Genomic DNA, 19749 nt, shown 5'->3' on the forward strand with positions numbered 1-19749 from the left:
TCATGCATCCCAGGATCCCATACATATCTCATGCATCCCAGGATCCCATACATACCTCATGCATCCCAGGATCCCATACATACCTCATGCATCCCAGGACAAAGGTGGAATCCAGGACGACGTGGGACCCAATCCAGGAAACCTCTGGAGGGATTGACGGATCTGCGTAAGTAAAGTACGTTTTTTTGCTTTTTCTTTTGAAGTTTACTTCTGTAAGAGCATATTGTGTAATCTTTGTCTAAACTTTAAAAATGCCTGCATCACGTCTATTTTTGTACTAAAAAGTACTTTTATTTTTAGTATGCACGTTTATATAGTTTCAGGATATTACAAAAGGCTTTTTATAAATAGAAGTCTTCATTTCAGCATTATTGCAAGGGATATACACTTATCCTAATGAATGTGATGCAAATTGTGCAAGATTTTGCATTTTTCCTTGCACATGACTGGATGGTTGAAGTCAGAAGAGTCTCAGCTTATTTAATAATATATACGAATGATTCTTTTCAAGGGAATCATTTATTTTGCTTTGTGAACAGCCAGTTAACCTTTAAGTTAGGGGAGGCAGATTACCGAAAAAAGAACCCAATGGAAATTTCGAGAAACAAACTATACAAAAATATTTGTCCCTGGTCCAAAAGTATTAAAATTTTATTTTCTGTGGGCAACCCCCAAGCTACTGCTATCATATGTTTCAGATTTCATCCCACATGGATAACAAGCAGCTACCCGATCCTTTGAATGACATATCGGTGGGAGGATGGGAAATTACAGATGAACCTGTTGGACGCTTGTCTGTCTGGACCGTTTCTTTGCAAGGAAAGGTAAGCAGTACATATTCCATATTGTACAATTGGGAACTATTCAATGACCATGAACAAGTATCCAGATTGATGGAAAAGAACTAACTTGTTTTAAGTCACTGTCCTTAACCTCTTTAACAAAAAGGTTAGCATTTTCAGCAGGAGATGTTTCAGCAATGGCACCATACATAATTTTGTGTGACAAATTTCCTTTAAATAAGTTCGGTCTCATGAACTAGAAATAAAGTCAGCTTTAAAGAAATTATTTAAAGCCCATCCCCAAGTAAAGTCTAAATTTCTTCCACACTGTGGGTATTCTAGTCCAGTCAACTGTAACTAGACTTTCTTTGTCCACATCATGCAGGGCAAGATACCTAAAGGATTTGTCTCCACAATAACTACACCTGGCAATTTATTAGCTTCTATTAGGACCACAATTTGTGGCCTTTGTGGCTTGGTTGTTTGTCTACCACACCTAATATGTTAGATCTGACCTAAAAGTAGGCTTATTGATGTGAACTATTGTATCTCCACTGAACAGAAGCTTCATTTTTGTTTTTTAAACAAAACTCTGATGTGTTTATTGTTTATATTGTATACATGTTTAAAACTCCTGTAAAAATAAAAAAAGATGGAATGTTTTGTGTTGTCTTTCTAAGTAAAACTTATTTGTGCTTAGGTTTGGTACAGGGAAAATGTTTGCCATGACAATCCTGAGGGCACATCGTGGTTGGAAATAGAAACTCCCAGCGAAGTTATTCAGATCAGTTGTGGCCCCTATGACCTCTTGTGGGCTGCTCTTTGGGAAGGCCAAGCAATTGTCAGGGAAGGCATCAGCAGGAACAACCCAAAAGGTAATGTTACATAGCTAAATTTAGAACAGGCACATATGGAGACCTTGGAAACCTTTGAAAGTAGTGCTGAAGATGCTCTAAATCTACATTAACGTTGCAGCCTATGAATGGAGGCAATTTACACACATGATACCATTCACAAATGTTTTAGTTTTGAAGTGTAAGGAAAGAGCTACAATGTTTTTTTTTTGTCCTGTTTTTTACTTCCTAGTTTGAGAGGTATTGCCTCACTTCCTGGTTACGCAGTGAGAGGCAGGGAAAAAATTAGATTTTCTAATTTTGGATGTAATTTTTATGTTTGCTTTCCTTATTTATTTATTTTATTTTACTATATTAAAAATATTGATGTGTATATTAGCCTCAAATGGCTGGGTAGCCACTGCAGTTACCTAATAACTAAAGAGATACAATATTAGTCACTCTTTTAGTGAGCTCTTTACATAAGCACTGCAAAGCTGAAAGATGGCGTATGTAATGATCAAATATGGTCGACCTTCTATATGATTAAAAACTTTGCAAGGAGGTTTCAATGCAAAGCAAAAACTAAGTTCTAGCATTTATCTCTATTTTTTTAATTATAGGAAATTTTTGGACTATTGTGGAAGCTCCAAAAGCTGAAGATGGGATAATGCATGTGTCTGTTGGTGTGAATGTGGTATGGGCTGTGACAAAAGAACGAAAAGTAAGTCTACATTGCATATTGCTTTTGAAAATGAAATCATTGTAAAAGTAAACTTGTTACCACATTGTACACAGTCATCCAACTTATTAAAAATTAACTTATAAAACAATATACTGTCTTGATATCTGCAGTAATAACAAAGTTATTGCCAAATAAACAGGCCCATAACAGAAATGTAAAAACTGGTCTGGTTCATAGAGGGATGTACAGAACAGAAATGGTTAAATAAGGCTTATAATCAGACTGAGGATATTTAGTGGCAGTGGGGAACAAGTAAAGTTGGGAAAATCAATACATTGAAAAGTAATATTGCTCCAAAAGCTGTTTTTGTTTTATTATTTTATTGTTTTATTTATTATATTATTTTTAAAGGGCTGTTCATTTTTAAAATTTTGTTATATTTTGGCTGGGGTTCCATGTTAGGATTTTTTCACTTACACTCCATACAGCACTTTTACTAGTGGTAGGGCTACAGTGCGGCCGCTTAGCAACTCTTTCATTTATATTAAGATGTGTTTTATAAGTGCCCTGAATTCCAAAGATACCACTATAGGAAATGTCAACACTTTTGACAGTAATGAGGGCCGGGATTGGCCATCCCACATTTTAGACAGTCTCTATTATAGGTTGTCTGATTGAACAGGAAGGTGTCTTTGTATTGCTATTCCTTTGCTATAATTATGCTACTGACTGGTGTTTTAAACACTATCAGTGGCCAACACCACAGTGCACAATGGGTAATAATATTGGTATACTGCTATCAAAGATCTCTTTATTTCTTCCTGTACAGGTGTGGTTTAGAAGGGGAGTAAACTCGCATAATCCATGTGGAACTAGCTGGATTGAGATGGTGGGAGAAATGGCTATGCTGAGCGTGGGACTGAATGACCAGGTACCTTTATTGATATCTATGTGCAACATTATATTGGTGAATTTACTTTTTTTTTAAGTATGCATTCTGACAAAACACAGCTTGTACCTGTATACAAGTTCCTAAATTGTCTTGATTTTCATCCAGGTTTGGGGAGTTGGATATGAAGACAGATCAGTGTATTTTCGCCAAGGAGTCACCCCGAGTGAGCTCAGTGGTAAAACGTGGAAAGCCATTGTGGCCACTCGTGAAAATGAAAGGTCAAACTCTGGAAGTGTTTCCAGTTTACTAAGGTAATACTGACTTTTTTTAATGCAAATCTTCTTACAAATGCAATGAAGACAATTTCTTTAGAGAAAGAGAGGTGAGGTTTTCAAGGTGCCTTTTTTTTTACCTTGAGCTAACCCAATGCAAGTTTTGTCCCCCATTTTCTTTTAAAGTCTGCTGTCCACCTATAGCATCAGAATCAGCACTATGGATGAAACAGCACTGTGCATCAGTGAATGAAAACACTGCAGTGACCATGGCTAGGCTGTGCAGTTGAGAACCAGTATTTGGCCAGTTATAGATAAACATACATGTATATGGAATTAGTGAGTCAATGAACATAAGTGGAAAAAATGATGAACATTTTATTCTTGCAATTATATTTGACTATCTCAAATGGCCTCTAGCCACTGAAAATGCATTTACATAGTAAAGACATATATTTGGCCTTCGCTATCTGCAGTCTGTGTTTAGGGGGGAGAAGTTGCCATCTCTTCTTTTTTTTCAGCAGAAAGAAGTTCTCAGTATTAAACTTGGTACATATGGGTTTAGGAGCAATTTATACAAATTTTAATACAATTTAAACAAATGAAGGGTTTCCAAACTTAATTGAATTGTATCCCAGTGTTTAAGGGAGATTGGAGGGTTAGAGAACCTTGTGCTTGTGTTATTTACAGGATGTAAGCTATATAATTTTAAGAAAAGACCAAGCAGCCCTGATTGCCTATTTTACTTGGCTGCCTTTTTTCTTCATTTAAAGCAATCAGTTTTTGAAGATTAATTTCTTCTAATCAAACTGACTAGTTAGTTAACCTAGTGTACTTTACTCAAAATGTAATGCATGTCTGTGTTCATTTAGACTAGACTTTGTTTAATTATTTTAGTGCTGGCTGTTTCTTTGGAGAAGAAGTAAAGGATCAGTCTGATTCCACAATACCATCAGATGTAGATTCAGATGCTGAACACAATAATGCACATGAGTTAAAGATAAATACATCTGAAGTCAAGGAGGTTACAAGCCCACATCCTGAGGAGCAGACTGAGAAACCAAGCACAGTTACATGTGCTGATTCTCAAGAAGGAAACAGCCCCAGTGCCGAATCACCTACTGAGCCTTCCACAAATTCCAGGATGACCAGGGCTCCCCAGTGGAGCAGTATTGATCTGGCGGAGGCTAAAATTAATGCACTCCAACCTTCAGATGACAAACCCAGCCTATCATTATTGGAGACTTTCACTACAGGTGCTGAAGAACCTTTTGCAAGTGATGTCTATCCCTTGTGGACTTGGGTGTGCGGAGGTGGCTGCTTAGTTGATTCTGTTACCCCGCTGAAATGGTTCTCTCGTCCAACAGGTAGATATTTCTTTTTAAATTCTTTTATGGGTGTTAGATCATAGGGTTTGGCTGATAACCGAAATATGCCCTTTTTATGTTGGTGTCTTGTTTTAGGTGGTGTGATATTTGAAGGAACCAAGATCAGTATACAGCCATCCAGTCCATGTCCTTTTTAGTTCATTAAAAGCAGATTAACTTATTCCCATGTACGGGAAAAAAATACTTTGCCCTTCCTCAGCAGAAAAGTTACTAAACATAAACGGCAAAGCAAATTGCCAACCTTTGCCAAAAGTCAATGCTAACAGTCCCAAACTCAGGGTTTGTAGTCTCCTTTTCTGGGGTCTTTTTCTCTGTGGTTTAATTTATTGCGATTTGGCAGAAGCTGAAGAGCCAACCAAATCCAAATCCTGTCCTGGGAAAAGTGATGGAGTGTTTGAATCATCCATTCTTTACAATATTCTCTGGACCTGGATCCCAAACAAAGTTCAGTAAAGCTACAGTTCCACCGTTAACCGCAGCCATATCCAGGTCCTTTAATCTTTTTCCCAGGTGAAATAAAGGAAGTTGCTGCCAAATAGCCTCTACATTTAGCACTTACCTCATAATGCTACAGCTGTTGTATTGGGTGTTAAGGTTCCTTGTTTCTTTGTTCCTCTTGGTCACTTAGTTAGTTAGTCACCTCCTCTCGTTAAAAGGCTAATTTGTGGAGATTCATGATCTTGAAAGTGGACTTTGCGTTAAAATGCTAGGGGGCCTTTGCAGAGGCCTCATCCACACCCACAAATACAAGCACTTCAACAAATTTAAATTATAAAGCATTTTTAGAAAAACATTTACGTCAGAGTTCTTGCTACATTGTGGTTACTTTCATGGAAGAATCATTGATACACATTGGCATTACTGGCAACTCCAGGAATGAAGGCCGGCTTTAAATGAAATAACACATGTTTGTAATAGTTTTGTCTTTTAATTTAAAAGACCAGTTAGCAACATCAACAGTCATGCTACAAAACATACTGTCTGCTTTGGTGAGATAATTATTGGAAATTGATGTCTTTGTAGTGCCATGTGTGAGCAAATTACTTTTTATTGCACATAAAATTATTTGTATATTTCTTAGGCTGTACCACCAACTAAGATAAAGTGAGAGGATTTGTGTATACTACTTAAACTAGATGTAGAGGTAATTGACATGCATTTTACATTCTACCATGGCCAGTTTTTATACCTATTCCTCTTACCTACCTTTTTTACTGTACTAGGTTTGTCAGCCAGCATGCAGTCGCTCTCCATTACCCCAGCCAATACTGCTATATGGAGGAAGCAGATTTTTGAGCAGCTCAGTGAACGCACAAGGAGAGAGCTGGATAGTTTCCGACATTATGAACAGGCCGTAGAACAGGTACTATACAAATCATTGTTGCCTTTACCTGAAAGCACTGAAAGTTCCCCAGGAATGGTAAATTACCGGCATTAGTATAGCATAGTTTTGCAGAAAAGACAACTCCAGCCACAATATACATTTTTATAATAGTTATAAATTAAAAAGTTACTTTACACACACAAACACACTCTGTCTCACACTCACTGTCTCTGTCTGCATCTCTAAATAAAGAGTACAGTCCTGTACATCCAAGCCATGGCTGTCATTCACTGATGCACCTTCTCCACTTGGCCCGTTACAGAGCTCTTTGTATTCTGCAAATTTTCAGTGAGTGGCTAAGAAGAGAAGCGGGGATTTAAGTAATAGGTTGCTTGAGTACAGACACAATAGGCTTGATAAAGATGTTTAATAATTGTCAGCTTTAGCAATAACTTTAAGTTAGCCTGTATCTGTTAAATTGCATCAACTTGGTATAAGTAACTTGAATGAGACTTAAACCAAAACACTACATTTTATTTATTCTTCCATTGACTAGACCTAAAATAAGCTAAATACTCCTGGGAGTTTAGGGCAACAGAGGAGGAGCAGATTTTGCATGAAGCTAAAACAGTGTCTGAGCAGTGTCTATGTATCAAAAATAAATGTATTTTTGATACATAGACACTGCCCTGTTTTTATTGCTTTAGATCAAGAGACATGGGGCCAGAAGGAAATATGTTATGTGTAATATTTGGTTATGGTCTGTTTTAAAGAAGTTATCCACCTTATATTTACATAGCTGTAGATAGGTTAGGACTGCCGCCATTATTGAACTGCTTTTGGCAAATCTAACAAACAAATCTGAGGCTACAGCCTGTAATGATTGAATTTCATAGCACAATTCAGTCTTCTTTGCAAAATGTAGTTGTGAAAACCACTGAAATCTAATCCAGTTCTTGCCTGTGACTGTCAAGTGCTTCTGTAGGAAAACTTCAACTTCCAGTTTTTATGATCAAATAGTGCAAAGCCGCACCCAGTCTTCCAGTATCTTTAGAACTTTGTCATTCTTAAAAATACCCAGCACCTCCAGGACCTTACTGCCTAATGCCTTAATTTATACAAATTCATTCATTCTATACAAATATGTTAAAGGTACAGAAACAAATAAACACATTTGGTTAATTGCACCCACCTAATTTTGTAAAATCCTCCATTTGTTAAGTTCTAATATAAAACCATTCTAAAATACTCATTTCATGTTTTCAAAGTATTCAATGGTTAAATTCAATTATTAATTTTATTTTTATTCAGTAACCAAGTAAGCATACAGGAAAGACACCTAAAACATAAAATACAAACAAGATAATGATAACAATAAATTAAATAAACAGTTTGTCATACCAATATGCCGCAGAAAGACATTAAAGTCTCTCATCTATGCAAACATCGGCCACTGTATTTTGTATATTTAAAAAAACTTAGAAAATGTAAAAAAAAAGGTAGCATAGAAAAGAAGAGAAAGTAGAGTTAAGGGGTAGGAAAAGAAAAGATGCAGGCAGGAGAGAGGGAGGGGGGAGTATAGGCACGGATGCAGTTATAAAGTAGAAACTATACAGAAAGCATTTTTGTCCTGATATATATACATATTCAGAAAACACTTCACATAACCAAACACATTCAAACTTCGTCAGTGGTATCCACATTAGCACTTCCTATTTGTAGATATTCTGTGGACATGGCATATTGAAAACAGTAGAACCATGTTTTATTGAACTTGGCCGTACGGCCATCTTTATTGGCCATGAGGTCTTCCATGTTCATGATCTCATTAATTCGCTTAAACCATTGGGAAACAGTCAGGGGAGAGGTTTGTTTCCAGAGAGAGAGGATACAGGCTTTGGCAGCATTTACCAAGTGTCTTAATAGGGAATTATGATACCTTTTCCTCGAAAGGGAAAAGGCATGTAGCAGAGCAAGTTCTGGTTTATTCTGAATTGATATGTCTGTTAATTCCTTTATTATATTAGCAACTTGTGACCACAAAGCTGTCAATAGGAGACATTCCCAAAGGATATGTAACAAACTACCTATGGCGTTTTGACATCTCCAGCATCTATTGTCTGCTTGAGGATAAATCTTTCCCAATAAGGCCGGTACTCTGTACCATCTAGTAACAGTTTATAATTCGATTCCTGGTATGAATTGCTGATGGATGATTTGTATAACCCTAAAATTCTAATGTAACTTTAGAAAACTCAAAGGGGTTATTTAGGCACAAAGAGGAAGGGGATGGAGAAGAGAGGAAAGGGACAAAAAAAGGGAAAGGCCATCTTTGCTTGAAGATAGAATACAGCTGTGATCTTTGTTTTGTATGATTTAGCAACCTATTTGTTTTTAAATTAGGGACATATGTGTTGACTTATGAACACCTTGTGTTCACCCTACTGGTCATATTCATGGCTACAGAAAAAGGCTTTTTTTGCTTGGGCTGAGTGGGCTGAAAGCAGAAAACCCGTTTCAAGGTTAGTTCTACTCATGAAAGTTTTAGAAAGATTTGGTAAGTCTGCTCTGTGTACATCTCGGACAGCAAGATCTCTGTATCTGGACTATTTGTTCTATCTGCTCAGTACAACCATTAAAAGGGGTCTCAATCTCCATTCTCAATTTACTTTAATTTTCTGTTTTGACAATATTTTATTTTTACAAAGTTAGAAAACAATAAAATTCTTCATTGTAGTGGTTAGAGGCAGAAATCAGTCAGTGACAGCCTCTTCAGGCCACTAACAAATATGTTCTAAAATAAAATACAGACACCCATTAGGTCAGAGGGACTCAGAATACATTAGCTAAAAAAAACAACGGTGTATATGGAGCCGGGCGAAGTCTATGGCATCATGAGCAAAGGACATCATTAGGCACAAAAAAATCACAAAAACGTCTTGGTAAAGGATTTAATTTTTTTTTTTACATCTGATTGAAAACAAGACTTCATTGTAGGACAACATTTTTTTTGTCTTTTACCTCTTGAATTTTTCTTGATAGGTAGGCATCTAGTATCAATTTCAATTTAACGGCTGTGTAAATCTTATTTTGTCCAGCCTGTGTGGGTTAAAACAGGATCCCTGCAGTGGTGGAGAGAGTGGAAGCCTAATAAATGGATTGATGTGCGAGTTGCTCTTGAACAGATGACGGCAACTGATGGCTCCAGGGACAGCATTCTCTTTATATACTATACACACAATGAGGAAAAGAAGGTATATCATTTTACTAGACAGACTGTGTGTCTGTGTGATTTCTCTCTGCATGACCTTTTATATTCATATTTGAAATCATCTAAATATTATAACAGCAAATAATCACTAATATTCAAATATTATTGTGGCCTAGTTTACACATTTATTTTACAATGCCTAAAAATTCCAATACAGCATTTGCATGAGTTTTTATGTATTCGTAAAGCAGAACTCAAAAACACCTCTGTGTCTACTGGTTCATTGGAATGAAAAGAAAATTTTACACTTGGGTGTTTAAACACAGTTTGCCAATGCAGGGGAAAGCATCCATGTAAACCATGTATTACCATTTGTGTACATTGTGATGTAAACTCTGTTTATTTTCCAGACTGTACAGTTTTTAGTAACATCTCCTTTTGTTTTACCAAAACTATATATTATGAGGACTTACATAAACCATTTATTCAATGTGTATTCAGTCAGTTATACCCTTGGACTGCATCCATTTTGTTAGTAGATCTAAAAGTGATTGCACAGTCATAATATAACTTTTGTGGTGAGCCTGAAACTAAAAACAAATTTGTCAATATAAAAAAATAATTTTGCTGATCTAAACATTTGCTTATAGAAAGATTTGGGTAAGTTGGAGTTTTTTTTACTTGAATCAAACTATATTGCTTGTAAAATAGTTTTAGCATTTATTATTTCGAAGTAGCATATTTTTTCTCTGTTATTTCTATGACAACTTCTGTGTGCTTTCTTTTTCAGTACATACATTTATTCCTTAATGAAGTGACCATTTTGGTGCCAGTTCTAAATGATGCTAAACACACCTTTGCCATCTACACTTCAGAGAGAACAAAACAGAGGTGGCCTGTTCGATTGGCTGCTGTTACAGAAGAGGAGATGCATGACTGGGTAAGAAAGCAAGGAGGGAAAGGCAAACGTTTGTTAAAGGGAGAATGTCATGATAGTGTACAACACCCTGCATTGTATGATGTTGGCCACATGCATCAAATTCTTCCGCCGACAATGGCTGGAGGTGGCAGAATAACCCATGGCCTGTTTAAATAACACATCGGTGGAGAGAGGGCAGTTAATCTTTTTTACCCAGCAAACGTTCTGTTTCTTCACAAATACTGTGATGAGACAGTCCATTTATTTTGCAAAGAGCAGAAGACACTGTTCAGGTATGAAAAGTTTTCATTTTGCTCATTTAATGTGATGGTTTTGCCTCACTGGCCAAATACAGAACAGGATAGCTCTGGCTTCTGCATCTGGATATAGTCCAGAGGTCAGTTTAAGTTGCCTTATCTGAACTTTAAATCATATATAAATCCAAAAACAAAAATATCAAAAATTTCAAAAGTCCTTAGATGAGGTGCATGCATCAGGTTTTTTTTTTTTTTTTTTTTTTTACTAAATAATCTTATGACTTGCACATTTCCTGTCACTAGGTGATTACCCTCACTCCTCCACAGAGGGAGCTATTATTGTTTTAACGTTAAATATGTCTGCTTTTGCCATTTCTGTGGCCAAAAATGTTATTTGTTACAGAAGAAAAGAAGGTTATTTGAGATTTTTGGTAATCTGACCCCCTACTGCTCACATTTTTCAATTATATGTCCATGGGAGTTTCTTCCTACATTGCATTCTTTTTCTCCTATTTAATTACATATGTTTGTATTTGTCGTTTTGCCATAGCTTTGCCTGCTGAACATGTCCTGCTGTGAGAGCAGAAAAATACATGGACCTCCATCCCATCAAGCAATTTGGTCTACTACCTGTAAAGGGGATATATTTGTGAGTGAGCCATCCCCAGATTTGGAGTTTCTAACTAACTCAAGGTCCTGTGACCAAATGTAAGTTTTAGGGATGACCACATGACTATATTATGAAATTAGAGATGTTGAGGTTATGTATTTAGTCTTACTGTGTGTCTGAACATTAACCAAATGTGTGCTGAATATTCAAGTGACTTTTGTAATCACTTTTAACTGTTCCTAATTTAAAATTTAGAGAAAGTGAAAATATTCCTTTCTGCTAGTCACCAAAGGCTACTACTACACACTGTAACAGGTTTTTGTTACTACCTTGTATGTGTACGGGGCAGGGATTGTCTTCTAAAGTTTTGAACTTTGGTCACATGAGATTTTCTACAGGTATACACAATGTATTTTTGTCTGCTGTTGTGTAGACCCATGCATATATCCATTGTGTACAGCCTGAGCTTCTCTTACTTATAGACATTAGCAAAAGACTGTTGAATACTATTGGACTTTAGGTTAGGGAATCCAGATCTTCATTCTTATTTAAAGGAGGAATTACCATTTCAAGATTTTTTTCAGCCAGACAATGTTCCATGGTTCAATCTCGGAAGCCTTGTTGGTAATATTCCTGACAAGGTACACACATGTCTATAGCTGGTAGCTCCAAACTTAGGAGCTGGTCATTCAACATGATTTTGCTGATGACTTATTATTTCCAGTATTACAAGAAGGTTGACCCACAAATCTCAAACTTGGAACCTATTTGGGCCCTGACACATTGGCTGCGCACCTATGTAACAACCTTTAGCCTGGTAAATATGCACCAAACAATTTGAAATGCCATGGGACTGTCAGTAGTGCCTTTGGATATAGTATTTAGAATTATGGATATAGGTTTTTGCCTTCAGTGTGTAAATCTTTGTAATATTATTACTTTGCTTGAAATATACAGGCTGCCTTGCTGTATCTATGGGCACACGTGACATGTACGATGCATCCACACAACACTTTTTGTCAACCATAAGACATAGTTTATCACCTGTTGATCAAGCACTGTATCCATTATCTTTTCTTTTTTTTTACATTTTTTGACAAAGGCTCCTTTTACACTGTAGTGTAGATATTACAGATATTATGTAGTGCACTACTTAATGTTAAGCATGCATGCAATTAAAACAAAATGTAACTTTAACTGATTATCTGAGGGATATCTTCCCCACAGTGGAAAACTACATATGTAGTTTTATTTGCTCTTTTTATGGCATATGTGGTTTGCTGTTGTTGGTTTTTTTTAATTTGCAAAATATCCATCCAAAACTTATTTTAGGGAAAGATTTAAAAAACGTATTTATGTTATCAAGATTTACCAATCAGAGACTCTGTAACTTTGCTGTTTCACCACCACTGTCCCGTCCATGCCCAAAATTTACCAGGCAGTGATGTGAGCTATATCATACTCTCTTGTTTGCACAAAGCTGGTTAGGGGATGTTATGGTCATGATGGAGAAGCAGGGCTTGGATTTTTTTCAGCCTGTATTGAACCTACCAGAGTCTATCCAGCCTTGAGTAACTAATGTTTTTCATGATTTTTATTCTCTATAATATGTGTAATGATATTAGAATGACAGTCTGTGATATAATTGCAGGTTCTGGCGACAGATGGGAGGACACCTAAGACTAGTGGAAAGCAGCAGTTGTGGTGTAGTGTGGGGAATCGGCTATGACCACACAGCATGGGTTTACACTGGAGGTTATGGAGGAGGCTTCACGCAAGGTAAAAAATACCAGACGTAATAATTCTTTATGCCCATAAAGCCATCTGAGTAGAATTCACAATCATGTGATTTTTAACTACTGACAACTTTACTATTTACTAATATTTCTTATTTTTTCTGTTTTTCATCATCTCCAGGATTAGACAGCAGCAAAAATAATATATTTCCACAAATTGATACAAAATGTGTTTACATCTATGAAAACCAGAGATGGAATCCTGTCACTGGATACAGCAGCATGTGGGTATATTGTTATAATAAGGAACACATAGCTGATTTGATCCGCCTGTGTCACTGTATTTGTCTGTCATTAACAACTCCTATTTAATGTACAGCGCTGCGTAATATGTGTTGGCGCTATAAAAAAACCTGTTTAATAATAATATTAGTTATCATATTAATATAAAAATAATAATTGTATGTTTTCTTGTCAGCACACTTAGTTCCTCAATGGCTTATTCAGCAAAACACAGTGTATACACAAAACAGTAAGCAATTGGCATTTCTTAGTTATTCGACTTCAGTAAAATTAAATATAATCACATTTTATATGTGATTGTGTTCCCTGCTGCCTCGCTGAAATGTAAATATTTTAATTATGTTAATTTTTGTTTATCAGTTAAACTGTATACAAGAATTATTCCCATTGTTACAGGAGAAACATGGAGGATACCATTGCTCTCATTTTCTGCTGAAATGTTTTCTGGCTGTCAAGCAGTTCCCCTACTTCAAAACTTTAAGTCATTAAACTAGAATAAAAATACAAGAAAGTACCTCTTACTTTTACCATACAAAAAGCAAAGCAGCTAGCATTTTTTAAAGTGCTCTAAACCCAAACCTCTCTAATGACATGTTTGTGTTCTCAGTCCTCTACAAGTAATACAAAAAATTATAATGAAAGAATCATAGTAACTAAAGGCTTGATTGATTGCTCTACAATTTAAATTGGGCATCCCAATATGAGACAGACCTGATTATTTTACTGTTTCAGATTAGTTTTAATTGTAGCAATATTGGTGAGCACTAGATGGCAGTGGCACGTTTTCGATTTGCTAGTTTTGAAATACATTAAAGGAGTAAATTGAACTATCTACTTATTGTACATTTTGCAATCTCAAGCTCCTTTGTACTATTCTGAGGTTATATCCAAATATATATTTGGTCAAAAATGTCTATCTTGTACTAAAAAAAAAAAAGGGTACAAGTCAAATAAACTACACCAGGCCTGCTTTCCTAGCCCCTTTGATCAGTAATTTCCCACCCTGTTGCATTCTTACCTGAAGCAGACTGTTTTGCTCTTTCATAATACTTACAAAGTAAAATCTGCACTGCTATTGGCTTTGCCTGTGCAGTGTGTCCTCACAGCTTTAGTAGATGGTTAGTGGCTGGAAAGTATTGTTTGCCAGCTGTATAAAGTAAAGAAGATCAAAGGTATCTGATTTTGATCATTATTCACCTAAAACTGGGATTGGTGGCTCAGGGGAGGTCACACAGGCAAAATGAATGTGCATTATTTAGAAGTACACATATCTTTTTTAAAAAGGCACTGCACAATCCAGATGGAGTCTGTAAAAAAACTGTAAACATTTGCTAAAAATGTATATATTTAGACTCATAAAAATGATGAATGGATGTTTCCAATCATAGAAAGTAATTTCGGCTGACAAGCAATAAGTTCTTCTATCCATGTAAAACCTCAAACACTGCACTGGTCATGGGTGGGAGGTAAACTGCTTTAGGCCCTTCTCAGGTAGGAATGGAATTCAATTTAAAGGAGAAAAGATTGGCCTTCACAGAAAAAAAACAATATTTCAGGCTCAAATGTATGTTTTTGTACAGGATTATGGCAGTCATAAGGGTTAAATATAAGATCTGAGAGCTTGAAGTTTACTCATCTGGCCTTGAGCTGTAGGTTAGAAGTGATCATGGCAGTTTTCCAGCCACTCAATTACCTCCATAATGTAGGAAAGATGCACCCTCCTACTGCCACATGTTTATTTTTGCCGGTGGTAAGACGGGCGTTCTTTTATAGTCGGCTGTTCCATGTCTTGTTTGTTGGGCAGGAAGTAAAGGAACATGTTGTATGTAATACTCCATCTTCTAGCAACTTGGAAACAAATGATTTCTTGCACTTATTACTGCAGTGCATGGCGCACACACACGCAGGTTTATGGCCATTTCACACTGATGCATTGCAAAAATATGCAGTGAAATGCACGTTTAACATTGTAATGCCATTCATTCTGAATTGCATCCCAACACACCTAGGTAGCACATCATAATACACATGTGCTTTAGGACACTACAACCAACATGTTTTTTAATGCACCACAATGTACAGATGTGTAACATCCTCTGCAGGGGTGTGAAATGACCACAGTCTCTCTGCGGTTTAATTATGCACACCCTGATGTTTCAGAAATACACATTCTTACATCTCTACTCCTTACCCACTTTAGTCTACAGAAACCATTATGTACAGAAGTACAGATCTAATTGCGTTACATTGCATGGAACTGGTGACAAGAGGCTGTAATCTCAACCAGAAGCACTCTCATTCCTATTTCCATATTCTAAAATGATTTACCATACATTTGTATGGAGAATTCACTAGAGAATGATTGGCAGTGTCACCTGCTGCCACCATCCCTTCATGAATTGTTTTCCAGAAATACAGAGAGCAATATCTTGTTATTTATTGTTATTTTGTCATTTTAGTGGACTGTTAACAGACAGATACATGTGGAGCGATGCTAGTGGGTTGCAGGAATGCACAAAGACCAACACAAAGCCACCTTCTCCACAATGGTCTTGGGTAAGTCACTAAAACGTACCTTCTGTTGTAAGAAGCAGAATGTTGGCAGCACGATGATTATTCACTATTTATATAATACAGGCTAATGTTTACACTTCTGAAACCATCTATCTGTGCACATAAAGGTGTGTAAATAAGAACCCCATATTGGCAGCATTTTACACACTGGTAATTATGAAACAAGGAAGCTCAGTACTTAGGAACACTAGAAAAAACAAACACACTAATGTCCTGTTTCTGCATTCTATTCTATTTCAAATGCCACTGGTGTTTTGCGTCCGCCTATGCTTTAAAAAAAAAGTTGTGTGCTGCATGTTAGGGGTCTGCTGAAATTGTCTTTGTGATCACTAGATGGCGCTTGTCTAATGACTTTATAATTCTCTCTCTGTGTTATAACCCCCACGTTATTCCTATGGCTTTATTACCTTTGTGTATTTATTGATTTCTATCTGACAATTATTCTTTTATTATCATGCTCTTTGGAACTTGAAGGAATCTCCCTATGAAGGAATAATATAACTTTATTATTGTGATCTTGTTCTGAAAACATTCTGTAACATTTCTTTTTTTTGTTTTTCATGTTTTCTTTATGGTGCAACTAGCAAACTTGCTAAAACTCTGCTGTAATCATGTCAATTACAGGGTATACCACTTAGCGGTTGTGTTGGGTCTAGCTAATCATTATGAATCTGAGCTGATCGATAACGTGTCACTCTGACTGGCAAAGAAACAAATTACAACACGATGGGCCTGATTTATTAAAGCTCCAAGACTGGAGAAGATACATTATCATGGGTGACCCAATAAACTTGGGAATGATCCTATTAAAATCATTGGATATTATTTGGCAAATGTCTTCAATCCTTGACCAAATCCATTCCAGATCTCTTGGATCACTCAGGTTCCCCCCTTATGGTCTATCTTCTCCAGTCTTGGAGAGCTTTAATAAATCAGTCCCCCTATGTTTGGTTTAGTGCTGATATACAGATACAATAATAGACATGCCATTATTTCCATTACAAATGGAATGGAGCTAAGCACATTATTGCTGTATGCCCATGTGCCTGGCTGTACATCCAGAACCAAATATTGTATAGCCAATGCTTCTGAGATACTGATGGTAGCATGAATGATGCCATTGCTGTAAATGTTTCTTGGCTGCCATGGTGTCACCATGTAAGTTATAAAGCAAAGAATGCATAATGGCATAAATTTCAGAAATCAGTCAGTGACCGTAGCATTCATGTTTCTCTCTGAAAATGTTATCTTTTATGAAGAATAAACCTTTTCTATCCTGAATGTGCAGTACTTGTACTGTGTTATAACCCCCATGTTATTCCCATGGCTTTATTACCTTTGTGTATTTATTGATTTCTATCTGACAATTATTCTTTTATTATCATGCTCTTTGGAACTTGAAGGAATCTCCCTATGAAGGAATAATATAACTTTATTATTGTGATCTTGTTCTAAAAACATTCTGTAACATTTCTTTTTTTTGTTTTTCATGTTTTCTTTATGGTGCAACTAGCAAACTTGCTAAAACTCTGCTGTAATCATGTCAATGATGACATGATTACAGCAGAGTAATCATGTCATCAACCATGTCAGGGTATACCACTTAGCGGTTGTGTTGGGTCTAGCTAATCATTATGAATCTGAGCTGATCGATAACGTGTCACTCTGACTGGCAAAGAAACAAATTACAACACGATGGGCCTGATTTATTAAAGCTCCAAGACTGGAGAAGATACATTATCATGGGTGACCCAATAAACTTGGGAATGATCCTATTAAAATCATTGGATATTATTTGGCAAATGTCTTCAATCCTTGACCAAATCCATTCCAGATCTCTTGGATCACTCAGGTTCCCCCCTTATGGTCTATCTTCTCCAGTCTTGGAGAGCTTTAATAAATCAGTCCCCCTATGTTTGGTTTAGTGCTGATATACAGATACAATAATAGACATGCCATTATTTCCATTACAAATGGAATGGAGCTAAGCACATTATTGCTGTATGCCCATGTGCCTGGCTGTACATCCAGAACCAAATATTGTATAGCCAATGCTTCTGAGATACTGATGGTAGCATGAATGATGCCATTGCTGTAAATGTTTCTTGGCTGCCATGGTGTCACCATGTAAGTTATAAAGCAAAGAATGCATAATGGCATAAATTTCAGAAATCAGTCAGTGACCGTAGCATTCATGTTTCTCTCTGAAAATGTTATCTTTTATGAAGAATAAACCTTTTCTATCCTGAATGTGCAGTACTTGTATTAAAAGTAGTTTTTTTTCAAAGAAAGTCAATACCAATTTTATAAATTATATAAATCTCCACAATGACCATCTCCTATATGCTACCATTTGGTCTTTTAAATATGCTAGTAAGGAGTAGTTCATGAAAACTATTGGAGATGGCATTGAGAGAGTTTATCTGGTGGTGTGAAAGGGGAAGTAGAACCCCTCCAGAAAGAATAATCTGTGATAAGTTTCCTTTTATTATTTTAAAAAGGAAGATTTCTTTAAAGCAGGGAGGGGGATAAGGGAGGTTGCCAAAAGTAAGGGAATAAGAGCATCGCTGTGGCTTAGTAGTTAGCACTCTGGCCTTTGCAGCTCTGGGTCCCAGGTTCAAATTTCAGTCAGGACACTATCTGCATGGAGTTTGCAGGTTCTTCCGTGTCTGTGTGGGCTTCCTCTGGGTATTCTGGTTTCCCCTCACATTCCAAAATCATGCAGTTAGGTTAATTGGCCCCAAAATTCCCCCCAAATGAACCTTAGACTGTATTAAAAACATATGACTATGGTAGGGACATTAGATTGTGAGCTCCTTTAAGGGACAGTTAGTGACATGACTATGGACTTTGTACAGCGCTGCGTAATATGTCAGCACTATATAAATACTGTTATATAATATATAACATATATATTAATAATAAGCAGAATGTAATAATAATGGATGCTTAGGTCATTAGTGTTCAGACCGATGTGTCCTAAGTATTTAGGAATGAAAGTGTTTTTTGTTATATTGGTTCAGTTAATTGAAATAAGTACCTGGTAATCAAGATAGATATTTAGGACTGGTCTAAATATTTCTCCTGTTATCCACATACAATCCAGTGTTTCTGATTTGGAGATAGAAGAGTGAAAAGGTTTGAGCAGTTTAGCAAGGCTGACACCACTCACTTTATTCTGTAAGTCCACAACAGAACTTTTTGGGCATGTTTTTGTACTTGCAGAATCTTTAAAGGAATAATTTAAAAACAAGGTAAATGTGCATGGAATGCATATATTTTTTGCCTTGATGTACAGGTAAATTACTAAGGCACAAATTGTGTATTTAAGAAATTTTGTTTATGGTTCAGTATTGCTAGATCTAGTGTATCACACTTGTATCCCTGCAGGTCTCTGAATGGTACATAGACTTCAATGTTCCTGGTGGTGCAGATCGAGAAGGGTGGCAGTATGCAGCAGACTTTCCGGCGTAAGTTACACAAATTTTATTTTCTTCCTGTATTTGTTCTTTTCCACTTGCTACAAGAAGGTTTATCCAATGCAATTAAAAACCTCCTGGAACATATAATGTTTAAGTTCCGCATTATACTGGACACACTCTTTTGTTCTTTACATGAAGCTGAATACATTAGTTAAAATGATGAAGTTGAGGTATGACAGAATGACATGACCATTTAGCAGCTGAAACACCTGGATGTTTTTGGTGCTTTTAGTTAATAAATCAGTATTGCTGGTCCTGAAACTATGAGCTGATTTAATAAAGCTCTCCAAGACTGGAGAAGATACAATTTCATCAGTGAACCTGGGCAATGCAGTTAACCTGGAATAGATTTCCTATAGGCAATTTTCTATTTGTTAGCAAATGTTTTCAATCATGGACCAGATCCATTTCAGATTTGCTGGATCACCCAGGTTCACTGATAAAGTTTATTCTCTTCAGCCTTGGGGAGCTTTAATAAATA

The 19749-nt window shown here is 36.4% G+C and overlaps 1 protein-coding gene across 2 annotated transcripts in view; it reads left to right on the forward strand.

Moving 5' to 3' along the window:
- Positions 1–19749, forward strand: part of TECPR1 (tectonin beta-propeller repeat containing 1) — a 47060-nt gene that overhangs the window by 7175 nt on the left and 20136 nt on the right. For both annotated transcript variants that reach the window (XM_072417834.1, XM_072417835.1), the window contains 14 exons: positions 699–824; positions 1483–1657; positions 2239–2339; positions 3130–3231; positions 3358–3503; positions 4362–4831; positions 6076–6215; positions 9275–9430; positions 10178–10327; positions 11114–11271; positions 12825–12952; positions 13091–13193; positions 15672–15768; positions 19177–19256. In XM_072417834.1, the coding sequence (XP_072273935.1) occupies positions 699–824; positions 1483–1657; positions 2239–2339; positions 3130–3231; positions 3358–3503; positions 4362–4831; positions 6076–6215; positions 9275–9430; positions 10178–10327; positions 11114–11271; positions 12825–12952; positions 13091–13193; positions 15672–15768; positions 19177–19256 (2132 nt within the window). The remainder of the gene's footprint in view (positions 1–698; positions 825–1482; positions 1658–2238; positions 2340–3129; positions 3232–3357; positions 3504–4361; positions 4832–6075; positions 6216–9274; positions 9431–10177; positions 10328–11113; positions 11272–12824; positions 12953–13090; positions 13194–15671; positions 15769–19176; positions 19257–19749) is intronic.

This window comes from Pyxicephalus adspersus, chromosome 7, assembly GCF_032062135.1.
Source record: "Pyxicephalus adspersus chromosome 7, UCB_Pads_2.0, whole genome shotgun sequence".
In the NCBI taxonomy this organism is placed as follows: Eukaryota; Metazoa; Chordata; class Amphibia; order Anura; family Pyxicephalidae; genus Pyxicephalus; species Pyxicephalus adspersus.